General features: G+C 40.2%; 1 protein-coding gene across 1 annotated transcript; it reads right to left on the minus strand.

Annotated features, from left to right (window-relative positions):
* Window positions 1–9,787: 9,787 nt before the first annotated feature.
* Window positions 9,788–10,816, minus strand: LOC130868402 (melanoma-associated antigen B4-like). The gene has a single exon (XM_057760636.1). It carries the CDS (start codon window positions 10,814–10,816, stop codon window positions 9,788–9,790), a length of 1,029 nt encoding a protein of 342 aa, XP_057616619.1.
* Window positions 10,817–19,615: the final 8,799 nt, after the last annotated feature.

Consider the following 19,615-nt stretch of genomic DNA (forward strand, 5'->3'; position numbering starts at 1 on the left):
ATGTTGGTTGCTCCAACTTTGCAAATGACACTTTGGGTGATTGCCCAGATAGCCAGTTGTCTCTGTCATCTACTGCACATTTTGGAAGCTGCTTGATTGCACTTCCTGCCTACTCAAGAATATTATCTCGCTTCTCAGGTTTTTGATGGTGTTAAAGACTAGATAGTCGTAGTTACTTTTTCCCTAGCCAAGCCATTTCTAATATAAGACTTAGACTCATTAGGATAAAATAATTATTAAAATGTTTATCATATGTTTCTTGCTTAATATTGTTTATGTTGGTTGTAATTCTAATTTTATACTTGATATCTGTTCTTATTGTATATAGTTTTGTATTGGGTTTAGAACTCTCTTATTTAAACAAAAGGGGGAGGTGATGGGGAGTCTCCTTCAAGCAATGGCCTTTGAGAGGCTGGACCAGGTTGGGCATTACCTTGGGTATCAAAAAGGCACACTATCCCCACTCTGATGCTCTCACTCCCTTTCTAACTACTCTCATACCTGGATGCTGGATTCCATTTCTGTTCCAGGTTGTGATCTGTGAGTTACCCTTTAAATAAAGAACCCATTATTATACCCTATTGGGAGCTAGTGTGGGATTACTTCATCCTGCACTTTCTTCTTCATCTTGCACTTTCCCTATCACTCATTGAATCTTTTCCTCACCAATTTGACTAGATAGCTTGTCAGAAAGTCCCAGGAACCCTTTAGTTTCTTGCACCCAAGTACTGTTATTACAAGAGCATGTTGAGACACCTAGCTTCTTTAACACACATGCTAGGGTTGAACTCGGGGGCTCATATTTGTGTCACAAATAGCTTACCTGTTGAGCAATCTCTCTAACTTTGCCCTTCCCCATTTGAACTCTAAGATATGGCTTGTAGATGAAGCCTGTGGCTTCCTGAGATCCACTAGAAGAAAGTGAAGTGAATTTTTTCTGGTCACATACTTGTCAATGGTGTCTTTAGAATAAACACTATGACACACAGATTGGAGCCTTTTGATGGGAGTAAAAAATGAGTGTCAGTCCAAACCATTGGCAGTCCCAATATTTCCACCTCAGTTCCTGTGGGGTACAAACCTAGAATAAAGCCTTGCACTACCCTATTCCCCCAGAGTAGGAACTGAAAGGAGTCTGTGTTGCCCTTTTATGTGTAAGGAGTTGGTAGTTTCCTGGTACAATCTGAAATCTGACTTCTCTTGACACGAGATTGCACACACTTTGTATCTGTGATTCCTTGAAAAGAACTGTCACCCTAATCATGTCTCAGTCCCTTTATTCATGCTTTGTATCATTGTGTTGGCTCCTGTTAGCCAGTGGGTATGCCATCTCTTCTATTCAATTCCAGGGCATGCCTGTATTTGAGACCACCTCACCCACACAAAAGGGATAAATCCAATCTGACAATCCTCTTCCTTCCTTTCTTGGAATAGAAAGGTGAGATTTTCTAAAGTTAATTTTATTATCTGCTTTCCCTTAAATTCATAACTGAACACTTCTCTTTTCCAGGGCCCTGTGTCACCCTCACTGCAGTTCATTAGTTAATGTCTACCAAAGCCTAGCCTTCCTTTCACACCTCACATTAGCATGGTGTCTCCAAGGCCCTTAGGTCTTTAAACCTGAAAAGCATATGTGAACCAATGTTTATCAGACTGGATATTCTGATTGGGATTATGTCAGAAAATAGATGGGGTAGTTCTTTCTGTTATGCACCTTAGATTCTGATATTTTGATACCTACAATTCTTCTATAGGTGTGTTCATATATCAGTGTCTTTTGACTTTGTCTCTGAGATTGAATAATTCTAGGAAATGTACAACACTATTAAGTCTAGAGTGAGTTCACCCTAGTATACCTTCTTGAGAACAGGTTCTTGTGCCATGAGTGATTTGGGATGTTAACATGATCATTCTCTTCATAGGTAGAAATGCATTAACATCTGATACAAGTGACTTACTTTCTAGAGTAAATAAGATGTCCATAGTGGGAGTGAATGAAACAAGGCTACATGTCAGCTAGGCAATTGCTCTTCACAATGTATTCCCCATCCTGATCTGAAGTACCTAATCACTTAAAGCAAATGTAAAGATTCACACGGTTATTAAATAGTTTTTCTTTCATTAATTATGATTTCATTATTTTTTAAATTTATTTATTAAAGATTTCTGCCTCCTCCGCACCACGCCTCCCATTTCCCTCCCCCTCCCCCATCAAGTCACCCTCCCTTGTCAGCCCAAAGATCAATCAGGGTTCCCTGCCCTGTGCGAAGACCAAGGACCACCCACCTCCCTCCAGGTCTATTAAGGTGAGCATCCAAACTGCCTAGGCTCCCACAAAGCCAGTGCGTGCAGTAGGATCAAAAACCCATTGCCATTGTTCTTGAGTTCTCAGTAGTCCTCATTGTCTGCTATGTTCTGCTAGTCCGGTTTTATCCCATGCTTTTTCAGACCCGGACCAGCTGGCCTTGGTGAGTTCCAAAAAGAAAATCCCATTGTCTCAGTGTGTGGGTGCACCCCTCGCGGTCCTGAGTTCCTTGCTCGTGCTCTCTCTCCTTCTGCTCCTGATTTGGACCTTGAGATTTCAGTCCGGTGCTCCAATGTGGGTCTCTGTCTCTGTCTCCTTTCATCGCCTGATGAAGGTTAATATTCAGGAGGATGCTTATATGTTTTTCTTTGGGTTCACCTTCTTATTTAGCTTCTCTAGGATCACCAATTAAAGGCTCGATGTCCTTTACTTATGGCTAGAAGAAAATATGAGTGAGTACATCCCATGTTCCTCTTTTTGGGTCTGGCTTACCTCACTCAGGAGAGTGTTTTCTATTTCTGTACATTTGCATGCAAAATTCAAGAAGTCATTGTTTTTTACTGCTGAGTAGTACTCTAATATGTATATACTCCATACTTTCTTCATCCATTCTTCCATTGAAGGGCATCTAGGTTGTTTCCAGGTTGTGACTATTACAAACAATGCTGCTATGAACATAGTTGAGGGTATACTTTTGTTGTATGATAGGGAATCTCTTGGGTATATTTCCAAGAGTGGTATTGCTGGGTCCAGTGGTAGGTTGATCCCGAATTTCCTGAGAAACGGCCATATTGCTTTCCAAAGTGGTTGCACAAGTTTGCATTCCCACCAGCAATGGATGAGTGTACCCCTTTCTCCACAATCTCCCAGCAAAGGCTGTCATTGATGTTTTTTATTTTAGCCATTCTGACAGGTGTAAGATGGTATCTTAATGTTGTCTTGATTTGCATTTCCCTGATCGCTAAGGAAGTTGAGCATGATCTTAAGTGTCTTTTGGCCATTTGAAATTCTTCTTTTGAGAATTTTCTGTTCATCTCAGTGCCCCATTTTATAATTGGGTTGATAAGCCTTTTATGGTCTAGTTTCTTGTGTTCTTTATATATTTTGGAGATCAGACCTTTGTTAGTTGCGGGGTTGGTGAAGATCTTCTCCCAGTCAGTGGGTTGCCTTTTTGTCTTGGTGACAGTGTCCTTTGCTTTACAGAAGCTTCTCAGTCTCAGGAGGTCTCATTTGTTCAATGATGCCCTTAGTGTCTGTGCTGCTGGGGTTATACATAGGAAGTTTTCTCCTGTGCCCATGTGTTGTAGAGTACTTCCCACTTTCTCTTCGATCAGGAACAGTGTGTTCAGACTAATATTGAGGTCTTTAATCCATTTGGACTTGATTTTTGTGCATGGTGATAGATATGGATCTATTTTCATTCTTCTACAGATTGACATCCAGTTTTGCCAACACAATTTGTTGAAAATGCTCTTTTTTTTCCATTGTATACTTTTAGCTCCTTTATAGCAAATCAGGTGTTCATAGGTTTGTGGGGGTAAAGTCAGGATCTTCTATTTGATTCCATCGGTCTACTTCTCTGTTTTAATGCCAGTACCAGGCTGTTTTCAATACTGTACCTCTGTAATAGAGTTTGAAGTCAGGGATGGGAATGCCTCCAGAAGGTCCTTTATTGTATAAGATTGTTTTGGCTATCCTGGGTTTTTTTTTTTTTCCATATAAAGTTGGTTATTGTCTTCTCCAGATCTGTGAAGAATTTTGATGGGATTTTGATGGGGATTGCATTGAATCTATAGATTGCTTTTGGTAGAATTGCCATTTTTACTATTTTGATCCTCCCAATCCAAGAGCAAGGGAGATCCTTCCATTTTCTGGTGTCCTCTTCAATTTCTTTCTTCAAAGACTTAAATTCTTGTCAAATAGATCTTTCACTTCCTTGGTTAGAGTTACCCCAAGATAGTTTATGCTATTTGTGGCTATTGTGAAAGGTGATGCTTCTCTGATTTCCCTCTCTGCTTCCTTATCCTTAGTGTATAGGAGGCAACTGATATTTGGAGTTGATCTTGTATCCTGCCACATTCCCAAAGGTGTTTATCAGCTGTAGGAGTTCTTTGGTAGAGTTTTTGTGGTCGCTTATGTATACTATCATATCATCTGCATATAACGAAAGCTTAACTTCTTCCTTTCCAATACGAATCCCTGTGATCCCCTAGTGTTGTTTTATTGCTATTGCTAGAACTTCAAGCACAATATTGAAGAGGTATGGAGAAAGTGGACATCCTTGTCATGTTCCTGATTTTAGTGGGATGGCTTTGAGTTTTTCTTCGTTTAATTTAATGTTAGCTGTTGACTTGCTGTAAATAGCTTTTATTATATTTATGTACGACCCTTGTATCGCTAATCTCTCCAAGACCTTTATCATAAAGGAGTGTTGAATTTTGTCGAATGCTTTTTCAGCAACTAATGAAATGATCATATGGTTGTTTTCTTTCAGTTTATTTATATGGTGGATTACATTGATAGATTTGTGTATGTTGAACCAGCCCTGCTTCTCTGGGATGAAGCCTACTTGATCATAATGGATAATTTTTCTAATGTGTTCTTGAATTCGGTTTGCCAGTATTCTGTTGAGGATTTTTGCGTCGATGTTCATGAGTGAGATAGGCCTTTAATTATCTTTCTTGGTTGGGTCTTTGTGTGGTTTTGGTATCAGGGTAACTGTAGCTTCATAAAAGGAATTTGGCAATGACTCTTCTGTTTCTATATTGTGAAATACATTAAGGAGTATAAGTATTAGGCCTTCTTTGAAGTTCTGGTAGAATTCTGCATTGAAACCATCTGGTCCTGGGCTTTTTTTGGAAGGGAGATTTTTGATAACAGTTTCTAATTCTTTGCGACTAACAGGTCTATTTAGATCGTTCACCTGGTCTTGGTTTAGCTTTGGTATATGGTACCTGTCTTTAAAAATGTTCATTTCTTTTGCATTTTCCAGTTTTGTGGCATACAGGCTTTTGTAGTAAGATCTAATGATTCTCTGAATTTCCTCTGTGTCTGTGGTTATGTCCCCCTTTTCATTTCTGATCTTATTTATTTGCGTGTTCTCTCTCTGTCGTTTAATTAGTTTGGATAGGGGTTTGTCGATCTTGTTGAATTTCTCCAAGAACCAACTTTTTGTTTCATTGATTCTTTGGACTGTTTTCTGTGTTTCTATTTTGTTGTTTTCTGCCCTCAGTTTGATTATTTCCAATCTTCTACTCCTCCTGGGTGCTTCTGCTTCTTTTTTTCTAGAGCTTTCAGGTATGCTGTTAAGTCCCCAATATATGCTTTCTCTGTTTTCTTTAAGTGGGCACTTAGTGCTATGAACTTTCCTCTGAGCACTGCTTTCATCGTGTCCCATAGGTTTGAGTATGTTGTCTCTTTATTTTCATTAAATTCAAGGAAGAATTTAATTTCTTTCTTAATTTCTTCCATGACCCAGGTGTGGTTCAGTAGTTGACTGTTTAGTTTCCATGAGTTTGTCAGCTTTCTGGGGGTAGCATTGTTGTTGCCTTCTAACTTTAATCCGTGGTGATCTGATAAGACACAGGTGGACACTGATATTGTTGTATCTGTGGAGGTTTCCTTTGTTACCGAGTATGTGGTCAATTTTCGAGAAGGTTCCATGAGCTGCAGAGAATAAGGTGTATTCTTTCCTATTTGGGTGGAGTGTTCTATAGATGTCTGTTAAGTCCATTTGCTTCATTACCTCCAACAATTCTCTTAATTGTCTACTAACTTTCTGTCTGATTGACCTGTCCATTGGTGAGAGAGGTGTGTTGAAGTCTTCTACTACTAGTGTGTGTGGTTTGATGTTTGCCTTGAGTTTTAGTAATATTTCTTTTACATAAGTGGTTGCTTTTATATTAGGAGCATAGATATTCAGGATTGAGACTTCATCCTGATGAATTGTCCCTGTTATGAGTATAAAGTGTTCATCTCAATCTCTTCTGAGTGATTTTAGTTTGAAGTCAGTTTTGTTAGAAATTAGTATGGCCACACCTGCTTTTTTCTTAGGACAATTTGCTTGAAAAACCTTTTCACTACCCTTTACTCTGAGTAAATGCTTGTCTTTGTGGTTGAGATGTGTTTCTTGTAAACAGCAGAATGTTGGATACTGTTTTCGTATCCAATCTCTTAGTCTGTGCCTTTTTATAGGTGAATTGAGACCATTAATATTAAATGCTATTAATGACCAGTGGTTGTTTACTTTGGTTATTCTTATTGATTTTGGCAGTAGAGATTGTGTGTCTCCCTTCTTTGAGTTGTGCTGTTGAAGGGTCGCTAGATGCCTGGGTTATTGTAGGCAGTGTTGGCAATGTTGGATTCCTTGGGTTGTGATTTTCCTTCTATTACTTTCTGTAGGGCTGGATTTGTGGCTACATATTGTTTAAATTTGTTCTTACCCTGGAATGTCTTGTTTTCTCCATTGATAGTGAACGATAGCTTGGCTGGTTATAGTAGTTTGGGTTTGCGTCCATGGTCTCTTAGTTTCTGCAGTACCTCTATCCAGGACCTTCTGGCTTTCATGGTTTCCATAGAGAAGTCAGGTGTAAGTCTGATTGGTTTACCTTTATAAGTTACTTGCCCTTTTTCCTTTGCAGCTCTTAATATTCTTTCTTTAATCTGTATATTTTGTGTTTTGATTATTAAATGGCGAAGGGATTTTTTTTTGATCCAGTCTGTTTGGTATTCTGCATGCTTTTTGAATACTCAATGGAATATGAGTATTTGTTTCCTTTATGTTGGGAAAGTTTTCTTCTATAATTTTGTTAAAAATATTTTCTGGGCCTTTGAGCTGTGAGTCTTCTTCTTCTATCCCTATTATTCTTAGGTTTGGTCTTTTTATTGTGTCCCATATTTCCTGAATGTTTTGTGATGAGAATTTGTTGGATTTGCTGTTTTCTTTGATCAGTGTGTTTATTTTCTCTATGCTGTCTTCAGAATCTGAGATTCTTTCTTCTATCTCTTGTATTCTATTGAATATGCTTGTTTCTGTAGTCTCTGCTTTTTGACCTAGATTTTCCAGATTCAGCTGGTCCTCATTTTGTGTTTTCTTCCTTGCTTCCATTTCAGTTTTCAATTCTTGGACTGTTTCCGTTACCTGTTTGATCATTTTTTCTTGGTTTCCCAGGGTATCATTTACGTATTTACTCATTTCTTCAAACTTTTTGTTATACTTCTCATCCATTTCTATGAGGGCGTTTTTTACATGTTGTTTAAGGGACTCTATTGCTTTCATAAAGTCAGTTTTGTACTCTTCTTCCGTTTTAGGGTGTTCAAGTCCTTCTGTTGTAAGATCATTGGGTTCTGGTGTTTTCATATTGTTTTGCAGATTGTTGGGTGAATTCTTGCCTTGGTGTCTACCCATCTCCTCCTATCGATGCTGTCTGATGGGTCTTTTAAAACAGGATCAGCTTTCCTTGCTGGCTAGGTGCCCTGCTTACAAAATGCCCTTGATCTGTTTCCTGGCTCCCACTGCTGGCCAGGATCCCTCTTACCACTCAGAAGGGTCTTCAGGACCAGGACCAGGCTCCCCATTAGCCAGGGATGGCACCAACAAAAGGCATACCCCTCTGCAGGGCAGTCACCAAAACAGAAATTCCTGCTGCCCTCTGCCCCGAGCTCCCGACCCAGAGCCCAAACAGGCTAAACTGGGTGATCCTGCGGCCCCGCGGAAGGGAGGGGGGAGTGAAGGAGGCCCCTGGGCGCAAGCTGGGATGGGTCAGGGAGAGAGAGGATGCAGTAGAGGAGGAGCAGCCCCAGCAGAGGGTACCAGCCCTCACAGACTAACCAGGGCGTCAAAGGGGTCAGGGAATGCCCCCTCTCCTTTTCCTGTGTCCCGCCACGGGCCAAGAACACTCTCCCCACTCAGGAGGGTCTTCAGGGACAGGACCAGGCTCCCCATTCGCCCATGGACCTCGCCACTAACAGGCCTACTACTCTGCAGGCCAGGACCCAAAAAACCTACTTGATTTAATTGTAGTGGGGCGATCTGCTCTCAGTGTGGGCTTCACTGTTTTATTCTTGGAGTATCCCGCATCCACCGCGTCTGTGCGCCGGTGTCTGCTCCGTGGTGTCTGCACTCCGGTGTCTCCGCCGTGTCTGCCTGATTTCATTATTTATTATTCATTAAAGCATATTCATTTGGGGGAACAAGAGGCACATGTAATGGAGGTCATTTATGGAGGTAAGAAGATGATTTGTGGGATTTCTTTCTTCTTCCACAAGGATCCTAGAGATAAAACCAAGGTGGTCAGGCATGGTGGAAGGTGCTGCACCATCTTGCAGACCCCCATTCTATTTTGGGACTCTCTTCTTGCTCTAGCTATGGATTCTAATCCCATAATTTGGGCACAAGTTCCTTCTCTACATTAATCAAGATGTGTGTTGGAGTACTGAAATAAGAGCTTCAGTTTAGTTTTGAAGTACCATGGGCTCTAGACCATGGAACCAGTAAGAATTTGTTATTTACTGTCCCTGCAAACATGGGGACATTAGGATTTTCTGTAATGCTCAAACTTTCAATTAAGAAAAAGTAAATTTAATGGAGTCCTTTTATTAAAGAATAGCAAGATTCATGTTGAATGTGTGGCTTCAGTATCTGACTAGTCTTTTATTTAGTTATTAAAGGATGCCACTCATTAATGTGAGCATTTTGACTTGTTTAATTGGTAGTAGCCACCTGGGACTATTTCTATTAATATTTACCCTAACAGATGTCATAAAATATATAGTTCTGTGGTTCCCAAACAGAGAGAAATTAACAAAAACATTCAGTCACACAGCAATGAAAAGTGAAAGAAATGTCTTCTAATCAAGCATACATTCCCCTGTTCCTTATTTAGGAAATATACCACATTTGACTTTCATCTATATATAGTAAGAGCTTCTTCTAGAAGCTATCATTGTATAGGCAGGTATTGGGTTGTATTTTGCTAAACATCTCCAGTAAGACTCCTCAAGAACAGATATTCAATCTAGTGTTTTGGTAAAATATAAACCTTGAGCAAGAAATACAATTTATTATGATTTAGTTTCTTATACATCCTTTAATATCATAAGCAAACCAGGTATGCATCTTTTACATGTTTGAAAAAAGAAAGTTTGGAATAAAACAAAATACAAACTGAAAGCCCACTATTTTTCCTTCTATTTTCTTTTCTCCTGTTAGGAACATCTAGATTCTAATTCCATATTACCTCATGGTACGTCACCAAAGTTAACTATGAAATTTCAAATCACATTTCTCATCAAATCAAACTTTCAACCCTCAACTTGATAAACATTATGAAAACATAATCTATGGTATCTTTCTATTTAACTTCTGACTTCAAGTGATTAAAAAAAACACTAAACAGCTTTATCAATAACTAATTCGAGCATTACAAAAGCAAAAATTAGTAGGCTCTTTCAATCATGTAATGGAGACTACCTTAGATCTCATTAGCAGGTAGGAAGGCTGGACTTGATTTTAGAGCATCTCTTGGTCTTGCACGTAGTGCTTCTCTGGGCTGCACCTTCAGCATGGGCTCTATCTTCTTCCCTCAAAGCTTCTTCATAATTGAATGAGTAGGTAGAGGAGCCAGTTTCATTAATGTTGGCCAAAAACTCCATCACCTTTACCTGGCTGGTTTCAGCATAGGCTTTGGGACCCCACAGGAACTGATAGGACGGAGGATCACTGTTAGGAACTTGACGGTATACCAGGTACTTTTCCTGTACCAGATCTTCAGTGATGAGCTTCCTGACATCTCCAAAGATGAGATGTGGGATCCCATCATAGACTCCTAGCATATTCAAGAAATGCCAGACCTCCTCCTCTGGGGCACGGTAGCCATTTAGATAGATCACACTTAGGAGAGGGATCAGAATGCCCCTGTTGGGAAGACCCATATCACTGCTCCTACTTCCATCATCTTCGAAATCTAGCTTGCTCACAAGCATGTAGGTCTGACCATTGGGAGGGACTTCTCTCAGCTCTAGGCCAAAAACCAAATCCAGGTGGTTCGAAGCTTTCTTGAGAATCTCAGGGAACTGCTCCTTGAATCTTTTGTTGACAACATTCAGCATTTCTTCTCTCAACAGGGGCTCTTTCTGTTTGTACTTGATGAGCATGTACTCCATCAGCATCCCTGTCTTCCTTGTTAGAAGATCCTTCTGTTGGCTCTTATTGGAATGCTGGCCACTAGAGGAGCTCATATTTTTCTTCTGTCGGCCCTTGGCACTTTTATCAGACATTTTGCAGGCAATGCAGATACTGAAATTGGTGGCAAGAGGCATTACTTGAAACAACTTGGAAAAGACATCAGAAGGGATGCTTGGGACAACATCTCCAGAGGCACTAGAAGAGGAAGAGGATGACTCCCTTTTCTCTGGTGCCGTGGTCTGAGTACCCTCGAGCTCTTGGGATTCTGTTTTGGTCTGGTGACGTTTCTCACGAGACCGAGCGTTGCTCTTTTGTCCCCTGGGCATGATGGATATGGTCAGTAAGTATATTGCAGAACAGGTGACTTGGATACCTGGACAGAGAAAATGAGATAATAGAAGCACCTTAATAATTCTTTGAAAGTATTGCCTTTTACCAATATTCCTTTAACTTTCCCCAAATCCACAGGGCTCCTGGGCTCCTGAGTGTCCTGCAGGCACTGCTAAGGTTCACCAAGGCTTCCTTTCCTTCTAGTGTTTGAACACCCTCAGTTCTAGGATTTTATAAACTCATTTTTAGCTTCTGGGCCACTCCCCTCTGCTACTCTCATTTGACAGCTCCAAGGTTCCTTGTAGCCCTGAGGGAGAAAGCTTCAGGGAGCTTTGGTACACTGCACTAACTTGGGTACACAGAGTGCTGAGAATTAGCAAAGCCCTTTCTGTCTTGGGCTCTCTGGGGTCTTCAACCTTCCATCAGGTTCCTTGCCTAAGCTCCCCGAAAATCTTGGCACCACTCACTCTATGCTAAACTTTTACACTGAAGATATTTACCCTTTGGGCGAAAACAAAGAGCTGAGGAAAGTGTTGAAACTGGCGGCTCGTCTCTTTGCTTTCTGCAGGTGAAAATGCCTTTAAAGCACTGACGGTGGCTAATAATGCCAGCGTGTCCATAGCTTACAACAAATCTGGGGCTCTAAATGGGCCCCTTCTTTCTGAAAGTGGTCCCCTCATCATAGTTCATTGTTACATACTTCACTCCTGTTAGGCACTGTAAAGCAAGGATTCAGCGAACCTACTCCACAAGGTCTAGGTAGCTGATTTTGTGAAACTAACTCTGGAAAAAAATGAGACAACACTTTATTTTGTCAGATCCCTTACAAGACTTAATAAGTCCTGTACTGCTTTCAATATGTCATTTTCTTTTCAGCCCTTGTAACATACTACTATGCTTAAACAATCTTAGCTAATACTTTTCTTTTTTTGTATATTTTGATTATACTAAATAATGTGATTTATAATGGAATTTTACACATATGTATTTCGTAGTTTGATTACCTCCTTTTCTTCAGATACTATTTTTTTCTCATAAACCTCTTATATCTAAAATTGTATGTGGTTCTTAATTATAGGATTAAATCCTTCTGTGTTTTCTTTGTTCTGTTCCTTGAACTCAAAACATTGTATCACTATACAATTCAGCATGGCCTCGCCTTTTGAAGATATCTCCTCCTGCCTCTGCATCCCGCCCACATGCTCCCTTGCTGTCTAAATACAAGATATTTGGGGCTTTTTAGTTTTGTTTCTTTTTAAACTATGTTTTGTTTACTGTTGTTGTACGGGTTTTGTTTTTCATCTTCTTTTGGGGGGTGAGGGAGTACTACAAATGTCCTAATCCCTGGGAATTTAATCAAGTATTTTCATTTTTACTTGCCTAATCTGTATGGGGTCTTCTAGAGCCCAGTGCAAGGGGGGCTGAGTGTGGAAGTACAGTTGTTTAAAATGAGCATTACTGATCACTCAGGGTCCAAAGTTTGGCTTTGATTGTGGTCTAGTATATGACCATGCCATCTTCAGTGTAAGGTCTCCTTTCCAAGATCAAGGTCCCCTCTCTGTTCTGAGAACTTACAAGATACATTGCAACCCACGGGTGGTTTCTCAGAACAAGTCTGCTGACCTAGTGATAGAATTAAGTACAGCCCCATTGCTTATCTGACGCTTATCCTCTTCTTCATACATATTCAGGTTCCTTACCTTGACTGAAGGCTCCTTTAGAACTTGCTGGCAGCCACTCTACAAGTAGGCACTCAGCATCTCTGCCAAGGGCACCAACAACCCAGTTTCTCCCCTTTCAACAGGAAATGAGAGTAGATCACATCCAGTCAAGGACTGGCTCTGAATATTGACAGCAGGGCCAGGTTGCTAAGGAACCCCACTGTCAGTTCAATATGGAAGGCAACCTATAATTCCTTACTGTACTCGAGCCTTTCAGTATGTCGCGTACAAAGTTCCATGTTTGATCCTCTGAATCCCATTGCAGCATCTGTTCTGCTTTTTCCACTATGTCTCCATCCATTTCTCAAACCCTCCTAAACACCCTCATTTTCTACTCCCTGCCCCATATTGTTTGTACCCTACCAATTGGAGCTTTCCTCTCAGCTTTCAGATAAAGTTCTCTGCTTCCCCAGAGATATGAGAGTAACAAGGTTGCAACATTGTATGGTACATCGCAATCAGGAACAATTACTGCTTGTCTGAGGAGCCTTCCCTCTATTAATTAAAATTTGTCAGCAGCAAATATTGCTCTCCTATTTCGTAATCCTTGGAGTGGAAGCCTAGATATGACATAAAGGTTGACAGATTTCTCCATGGCTCACAGGGGTGAAAATAGTTAGGACTTTTGATGTCATTCTTTTATTCTGGAGTTATCTAGCAGACCCAAGCAAATTTTTGCTGTACTTATAGAAGCCCTCTAGCCTCCACAAAAAGCCCACACCTTCCTAGGTCACAAACCCAAAGTCCTGGCCAAGCCTTACATGAATCCGCAGCTTTTGTTTCTCAGGCCTGAGAGAAGGACTCTGAATTTCCATGTGTGGCGGCAGTCTTTCTCTTTCCCACTTAGGGTCTTTGGAATTTGAAGAACTCTCCCTTGCAGAACCTAGGCCTTGCCCGTTACATTCCATTTGCCCCCTTGTTGGGATCTTCAAGGCAGAAATAGAGAGCACCCCATACTCTATATGCTGGCTCAACAGAGTGGATTCTGAGGATCCTGAATTTTTTTTTCTACTTCCATGAGTCCACTTTCTATAAACACAGCCCTCCCCCTTTTCACTCATGTGAGTGGAAGTGTGCACATGCCTCAGTTACAACTGATTTCTCGACCCTCACAGATATAGAAATAGATTTGAGGCTTTGTTTTCCATTTTCCTTCTTTTTTTAAATTATTTCTTTTACAATTTCATACACATATATAATACATCCTGGAAACTCTCCACCAAGCCCCTTGTACTTCCTTCCTATCTCTATAAACCTTCCTCCCTCCCTACTTGTCCATTTCCCAGACTCAGTACATTTGATTTTATAGTGTGAGTGACTTAGGACAGATGCTTTTGGCTTAGCACTCTTTTAAGGGGTGTCTTGTAATGAGTTCTGGTGGTTATCCTCAACTTAACTACATATGGTGACATCTTTCTGTTTGCAAAGGGTAAAATTCACTCGATTACATCTTCCTCATTATTCCCATACACCATCCAGAAAAAAAAATCCTAACACATAGCTCAGCTTCATAGCTCCTGCCGAGTTCTCCCATAGTTAAGAACAGAATTACTTATCCTTTCTGGTGAGAGTTCTTTCCCACACCAATTAGATTCCTTTTCCTTTATTCTCCTGTTGGATAAGCTACTTTAGAAATTAGGTTGGGGACACTTGTGTCTTAGGAGAGCTGATAGTAGAGTCAATATTGTGAGGGACTTCACTTTTCATCTTCCTCAAATAGTGTTCATTTAGGTTTCTTATTGGATATCTAACAACCTAAGGATCATAGCTCTGCTGAACTGTAGTTACCACTTAAGGCCAATGTTCTTTCTTGGCTCAAGGGAGATGCCTAGCTTGAATATCCCACCAAAGGCATTTGAAGACTGAGTGTAAGTTTAGATGGCTTGCTGTATTAGGCTATAATTTTTTAGACGGGTTGGTATAATTTTAGTATTCATTCATAGAGTTATTTTTCTCCTTCCTTAGAGGTTTCACAGAAAATGAAGTGTCCATGAAACCTCTTGAATATTGTCCCCACAATAAAGTTGACCACTGGCACTTTGGGTCTAATGTGAAGTGAGGATAACTCCATGTGAGGGGTCAGTCAGGCTGTGAGATACAGTCACTGAGGCGTCAGAGAAAAATGCTGGTTATGTATACTCCTTTATAACAATTAGTGTGAGTTTGATATCACCCTTGTTTTAACTGATTTACCTCAGTCATGGAAAATATTTCTATGGAGAATGTTTATGTGATCAATGAATTTGCATTTACTTGACATTGCATATGTGGGTAATAATACTACTGTCACATTGTATTATCCTTTTTTCTTTTATTAAAAAGTTTAATTTTTGGTATTGTTTTTAATTCCTTTGTCTCGCTACTCTAATTCAGTACTTTTTAAAATTTTTTTTAATTTTTTTTTTATTGAAAAAAAATTTTCCGCCTCCTCCCCACCTCCCATTTCCCTCCCCCTCCTCCCGCCCCTCTCCCCCTCCCCCCACTACTCTTCTCCTCCCTCTCCAGTCCCAGGAGCAGTCAGGGTTCCCTGCCCTGTGGAAAGTCCAAGGTCCTCCCCCCTCCATCCAGATCTAGGAAGGTGAACATCCAAACTGTCTAGGCTCCCACAAAGCCAGAACCTGAAGTAGGATCAAAACCCCGTGCCATTGTCCTTGGCCTCTTGTCAGCTCTCATTGTCTGCCATGTTCAGAGAGTCCGGTTTTATCCCATGCTTTTTCAGTCACAGTCCAGCTGGCCTTGGTGAGCTCCCAATAGATCGGCCCCACTGTCTCAGTGGGTGGGTACACCCCTCGTGGTCCTGACTTCGTTGTACATGTTCTCCCTCCTTCTGCTCCTCATTAGGACGTTGGGAGCTCAGTCCGGTGCTTCACTGTGGGTCTCTGTATCTATCTCCATCCATCGCTAGATGAAGGTTCTATGGTGATATTCAAGATATTCATCAGTATGGCTATAGAATAGGTTCATTTCAGGTTCCCTATCCTCAGGTGCCCAAGGAACTAACTGGGGACATTGCCCTGGGCATCTGGTAGCCACTCCAAGTTCAAGTCTCTTGCCAACCCTTAGGTGGCTCCCTTAACTAAGATATGAGTTTCCCTGCTCCCCTATCCAAACTTCCTATATCCCCAATCACCCCGTTTCCCCAAGTTCCCCTCTTCCTCTCCTTCACACTTTTCTCTCTCCATCTCCCCTTACCCCCATCCCACCCTACCCCCAAGATTCCAATTTTTGCCCGGCAATCTTGTCTATTTCCCATAGCCAGGAGGATAACTATATGTTTTTCCTTGGGTTTGCCCTCTTGTTTAGCTTCTTTAGGACCACAAATTATAGAATCAGTGGACCCCTATCCATGGCTAGAAACCAATTATGAGTAAGTACATCCCATGATCTTCTTTTTGGGTCTGGGTTACCTCACTCAGGATCGTATTTTCTATTTCCATCCATTTGCATGCAAAATTCGAGAAGTCATTGTTTTTTACCGCAGAGTAGTACTCTAATGTGTATATATTCCACACTTTCTTCATCCATTCTTCCATTTAAGGACACCTAGGATACTTCCAGGTTCTGGCTATTACAAATAATGCTGCTATGAACATAGTTGAACAAATGCTTTTGTCATATGATAAGGGATCTCTTGGGTATATTCCCAAGAGTGCTATTGCTGGGTCCAGGGGTAAGTTGACCCCATTTTTTCTGAGAAACCACCACACTGATTTCCAAAGTGGTTGCACAAGTTTGCAGTCCCACCAGCAATGGATGAGGGTACCCCTTTCTCCACAACCTCTCCAGTAAATGCTATCCTTGGTGTTTTTGATTTTAGCCATTCTGACAGGTGTAAGATGATATCTCAAAGTTGTTTTGATTTGCATTTCTCTGAGAGCTAAGGAGGTTAAGCATGACCTTAAGTATCTTTTGGCCATTCGAACTTCTTCTGTTGAGAATTCTCTGTTCAGTTCAGTGCCCCCCTTTTTAATTGGGTTAATTATCATTTTATGGTCTAGTTTCTTGAGTTCTTTATATATTGTGGAGATCAGACCTTTGTCTGTTGCAGGGTTGGTGAAGATCTTTTCCCAGTCAGTAGGGTGCCTTTTTGTCTTAGTGACAGTGTCCTTTGCTTTACAGAAGCTTCTTAGTTTCAGGAGGTCCCATTTATTCAATGTTGCCCTTAATGCCTGTGCTGCTGGGGTTAGACATAGGAAGTGATCTCCTGTGCCCATATGTTGTAGGGTACTTCCCATTTTCTCTTCTATCAGGTTGAGTGTGTTCAGATTGATATTGAGGTCTTTGATCCATTTGGACTTGAGTTTTGTGCATGGTGATAGATATGGGTCTATTTTCATTCTTCTACAGGTTGACATCCAGTTGTGCCAGCACCATTTGTTGAAGATGCTTTCTTTCTTCCATTGTACACTTTTAGCTCCTTTATTGAAAATGAGGTGTTCATAGGTTTGTGGGTTAAAATCCGGGTCTTCTATACGATTCCATTGGTCGACTTCTCTATTTTTATGACAGTACCACGCTGTTTTCATTACTGTAACTCTGTAATAGATTTTGAAGTCAGGGATGGTAATGCCTCCAGAAGTTCCTTTATTGTTTAAGATTGTTTTGGCTATCCTGGGTTTTTTGTTTTTCCATATAAAGTTGATTAATGTCCTCTCAAGATCTGTGAAGAATTTTGATGGGACCTTGATGGGGATTGCATTGAATCTATAGATTGCCTTTGGTAGAATTGCCATTTTTACTATGTTGATCCTCCCAATCCAAGAGCAAGGGAGATCCTTCCATTTTCTGGTATCGTCTTCAATTTCTTTCTTCAAAGACTTAAAGTTCTTGTCAAATAGATCTTTGACTTCCTTGGTTAGAGTTACCCCAAGATATTTTATGCTGTTTGTGGCTATCGTGAAAGGTGATGATTCTCTGATTTCCCTCTCTGCTTCCATATCCTTTGTGTATAAGAGGGCGACTGATTTTTTTGGAGTTGATCTTGTATCCTGCCACATTACTAAAGGTATTTATCAGCTGTAGAAGTTCTTTGGTGGATTTTTTGGGGTCGCTTAAGTACACTATCATATCATCTGCAAATAATGCAAGTTTAACTTCTTCCTTTCCAATTTGAATGCCCTTGATCTCCTTATGTTGTCTTATTGCTATTGCTAAGACTTCAAGAAATATATTGAAGAGGTGTGGAGAGAGTGGACAGCCTTGGCGTGTTCCTGATTTTAGTGGGATGGCTTTAAGTTTCTCTCCGTTTAATTTGATGTTAGCTGTTGGCTTGCTGTAAATAGCTTTAATTATATTTAAGTATGACCCTTGTATCCGTAATCTCTCCAAGACTTTTATCATAAAGGTATGTTGAATTTTGTCAAACGCTTTTTTAGCATCTAATGAAACTATCATATGGTTTTTTGCTTTCAGTTTATTTATATGATGGATTACATTGATAGACTTGCGTATGTTAAACCAGCCCTGCATCTCTGGGATGAAGCCTACTTGATCATAATGGATAATTTTTCTAATGTGTTCTTGGATTCGGTTTGCCAGTATTTTGTTGAGGATTTTTGCGTCGATGTTCATGAGTGAGATTGGCCTGTAATTCTCTTTCTTGGTTGAGTCTTTGTGTGGTTTTGGTATCAGAGTTACTGTAGCTTCATAAAAGGAATTTGGCAATGACTCTTCTGTTTCTATATTGTGAAATACATTTAGGAGTATAGGTATTAGCTCTTCTTGGAAGTTCTGGTAGAATTCGGCATTGAAACCATCTGGTCCTGGACTTTTTTTGGAAGGGAGGTTTTTGATAACAGCTTCTAATTCTTCGCGACTCACGGGTCTATTTAGGTTAGGTCCTGGTTTAACTTTGGTATATGGTATTCATCAAAGAAAGTGTCCATTTCTTTAACATTTTCCAGTTTTGTGGCATACAGGCTTTTGTAGTAAGATCTAATGATTTTCTGAATTTCCTCTCTGTCTGTGGTTATGTCCCCCTTTTCATTTCTGATTTTATTAATTTGCAAATTCTCTCTCTGCCGTTTGATTAGTTTGGATAGGGGTTTATCAATCTTGTTGATTTTCTCCAGGAACCAGCTTTTTGTTTCATTGATTCTTTGGATTGTTTTCTGTGTTTCTATTTTGTTGATTTCAGCCCTTAGTTTGATTATTTCCAGTCTTCTACTCCTTCTAGGTGAGTCTGCTTCTTTTTTTTTTCTAGAGCTTTCAGGTGGGCTGTTAAGTCTCCAATGTGTGCTTTCTCTGTTTTCTTTAAGTGGGCACTTAGTGCTATGAACTTTCCTCTCAGGACTGCTTTCATAGTGTCCCATAGGTTTGAGTATGTTGTTTCTTTATTTTCATTGAATTCAAGGAAGACTTTAATTTCTTTCTTTATTTCTTCCTTAATCCAGGTATGGTTCAGTAGTTGACTGTTCAGTTTCCATGAGTTTGTAGGCTTTCTGGGGGTAGCATTGTTGTTGAATTCTAGCTTTAATCCATGGTGATCTGATAAGATACAGGTGGTTACAGATATTTTTTTGTAACTCTGGATGTTTGCTTTGTTACCGAGTATGTGGTCAGTTTTCGAGAAGGTTCCATGAGCTGCAGAGAAGAAGGTATATTCTTTCCTATTTGGGTGGAATATTCTATAGATGTCTGTTAAGTCCATTTGATTCATTACCTCCATTAATTCTCTTATTTCTGTGTTAGGTTTCTGTCTAATTGACCAGTCCATTGGTGAGAGAGGAGTATTAAAGTCTCCTACTATTAATGTGTGCGGTTTGATGGCTGCCTTGAGTTTTAACAATGTTTCCTTTACGTACGTGGGTGCTTTTATATTAGGGGCATAGATATTCAGGATTGAGACTTCATCCTGATGAATTGTTCCTGGTATGAGTAGAAAATATCCCTCTCCATCACTTCTGATTGATTTAAGTTTGAAGTCAACTTTGTTAGAAATTAGTATGGCCACACCTGCTTGTTTCTTAAGTCCATTTACTTGATAACCCTTATCCCAACCCTTTACTCTGAGTAGGTGCCTGTCTTTGTGGTTGAGGTGTGTTTCTTGTAAACAGCAGAGTGTTGGATCCTGTT

Source organism: Chionomys nivalis, chromosome X (assembly GCF_950005125.1).
Source record: "Chionomys nivalis chromosome X, mChiNiv1.1, whole genome shotgun sequence".
Lineage (NCBI taxonomy): Eukaryota > Metazoa > Chordata > Mammalia > Rodentia > Cricetidae > Chionomys > Chionomys nivalis.

Bases quoted from the DNA above. Each gene is read 5' to 3' on its own strand.
- LOC130868402 (XM_057760636.1), bottom strand. From the start codon at position 10,816: ATGCCCAGGGGACAAAAGAGCAACGCTCGGTCTCGTGAGAAACGTCAC.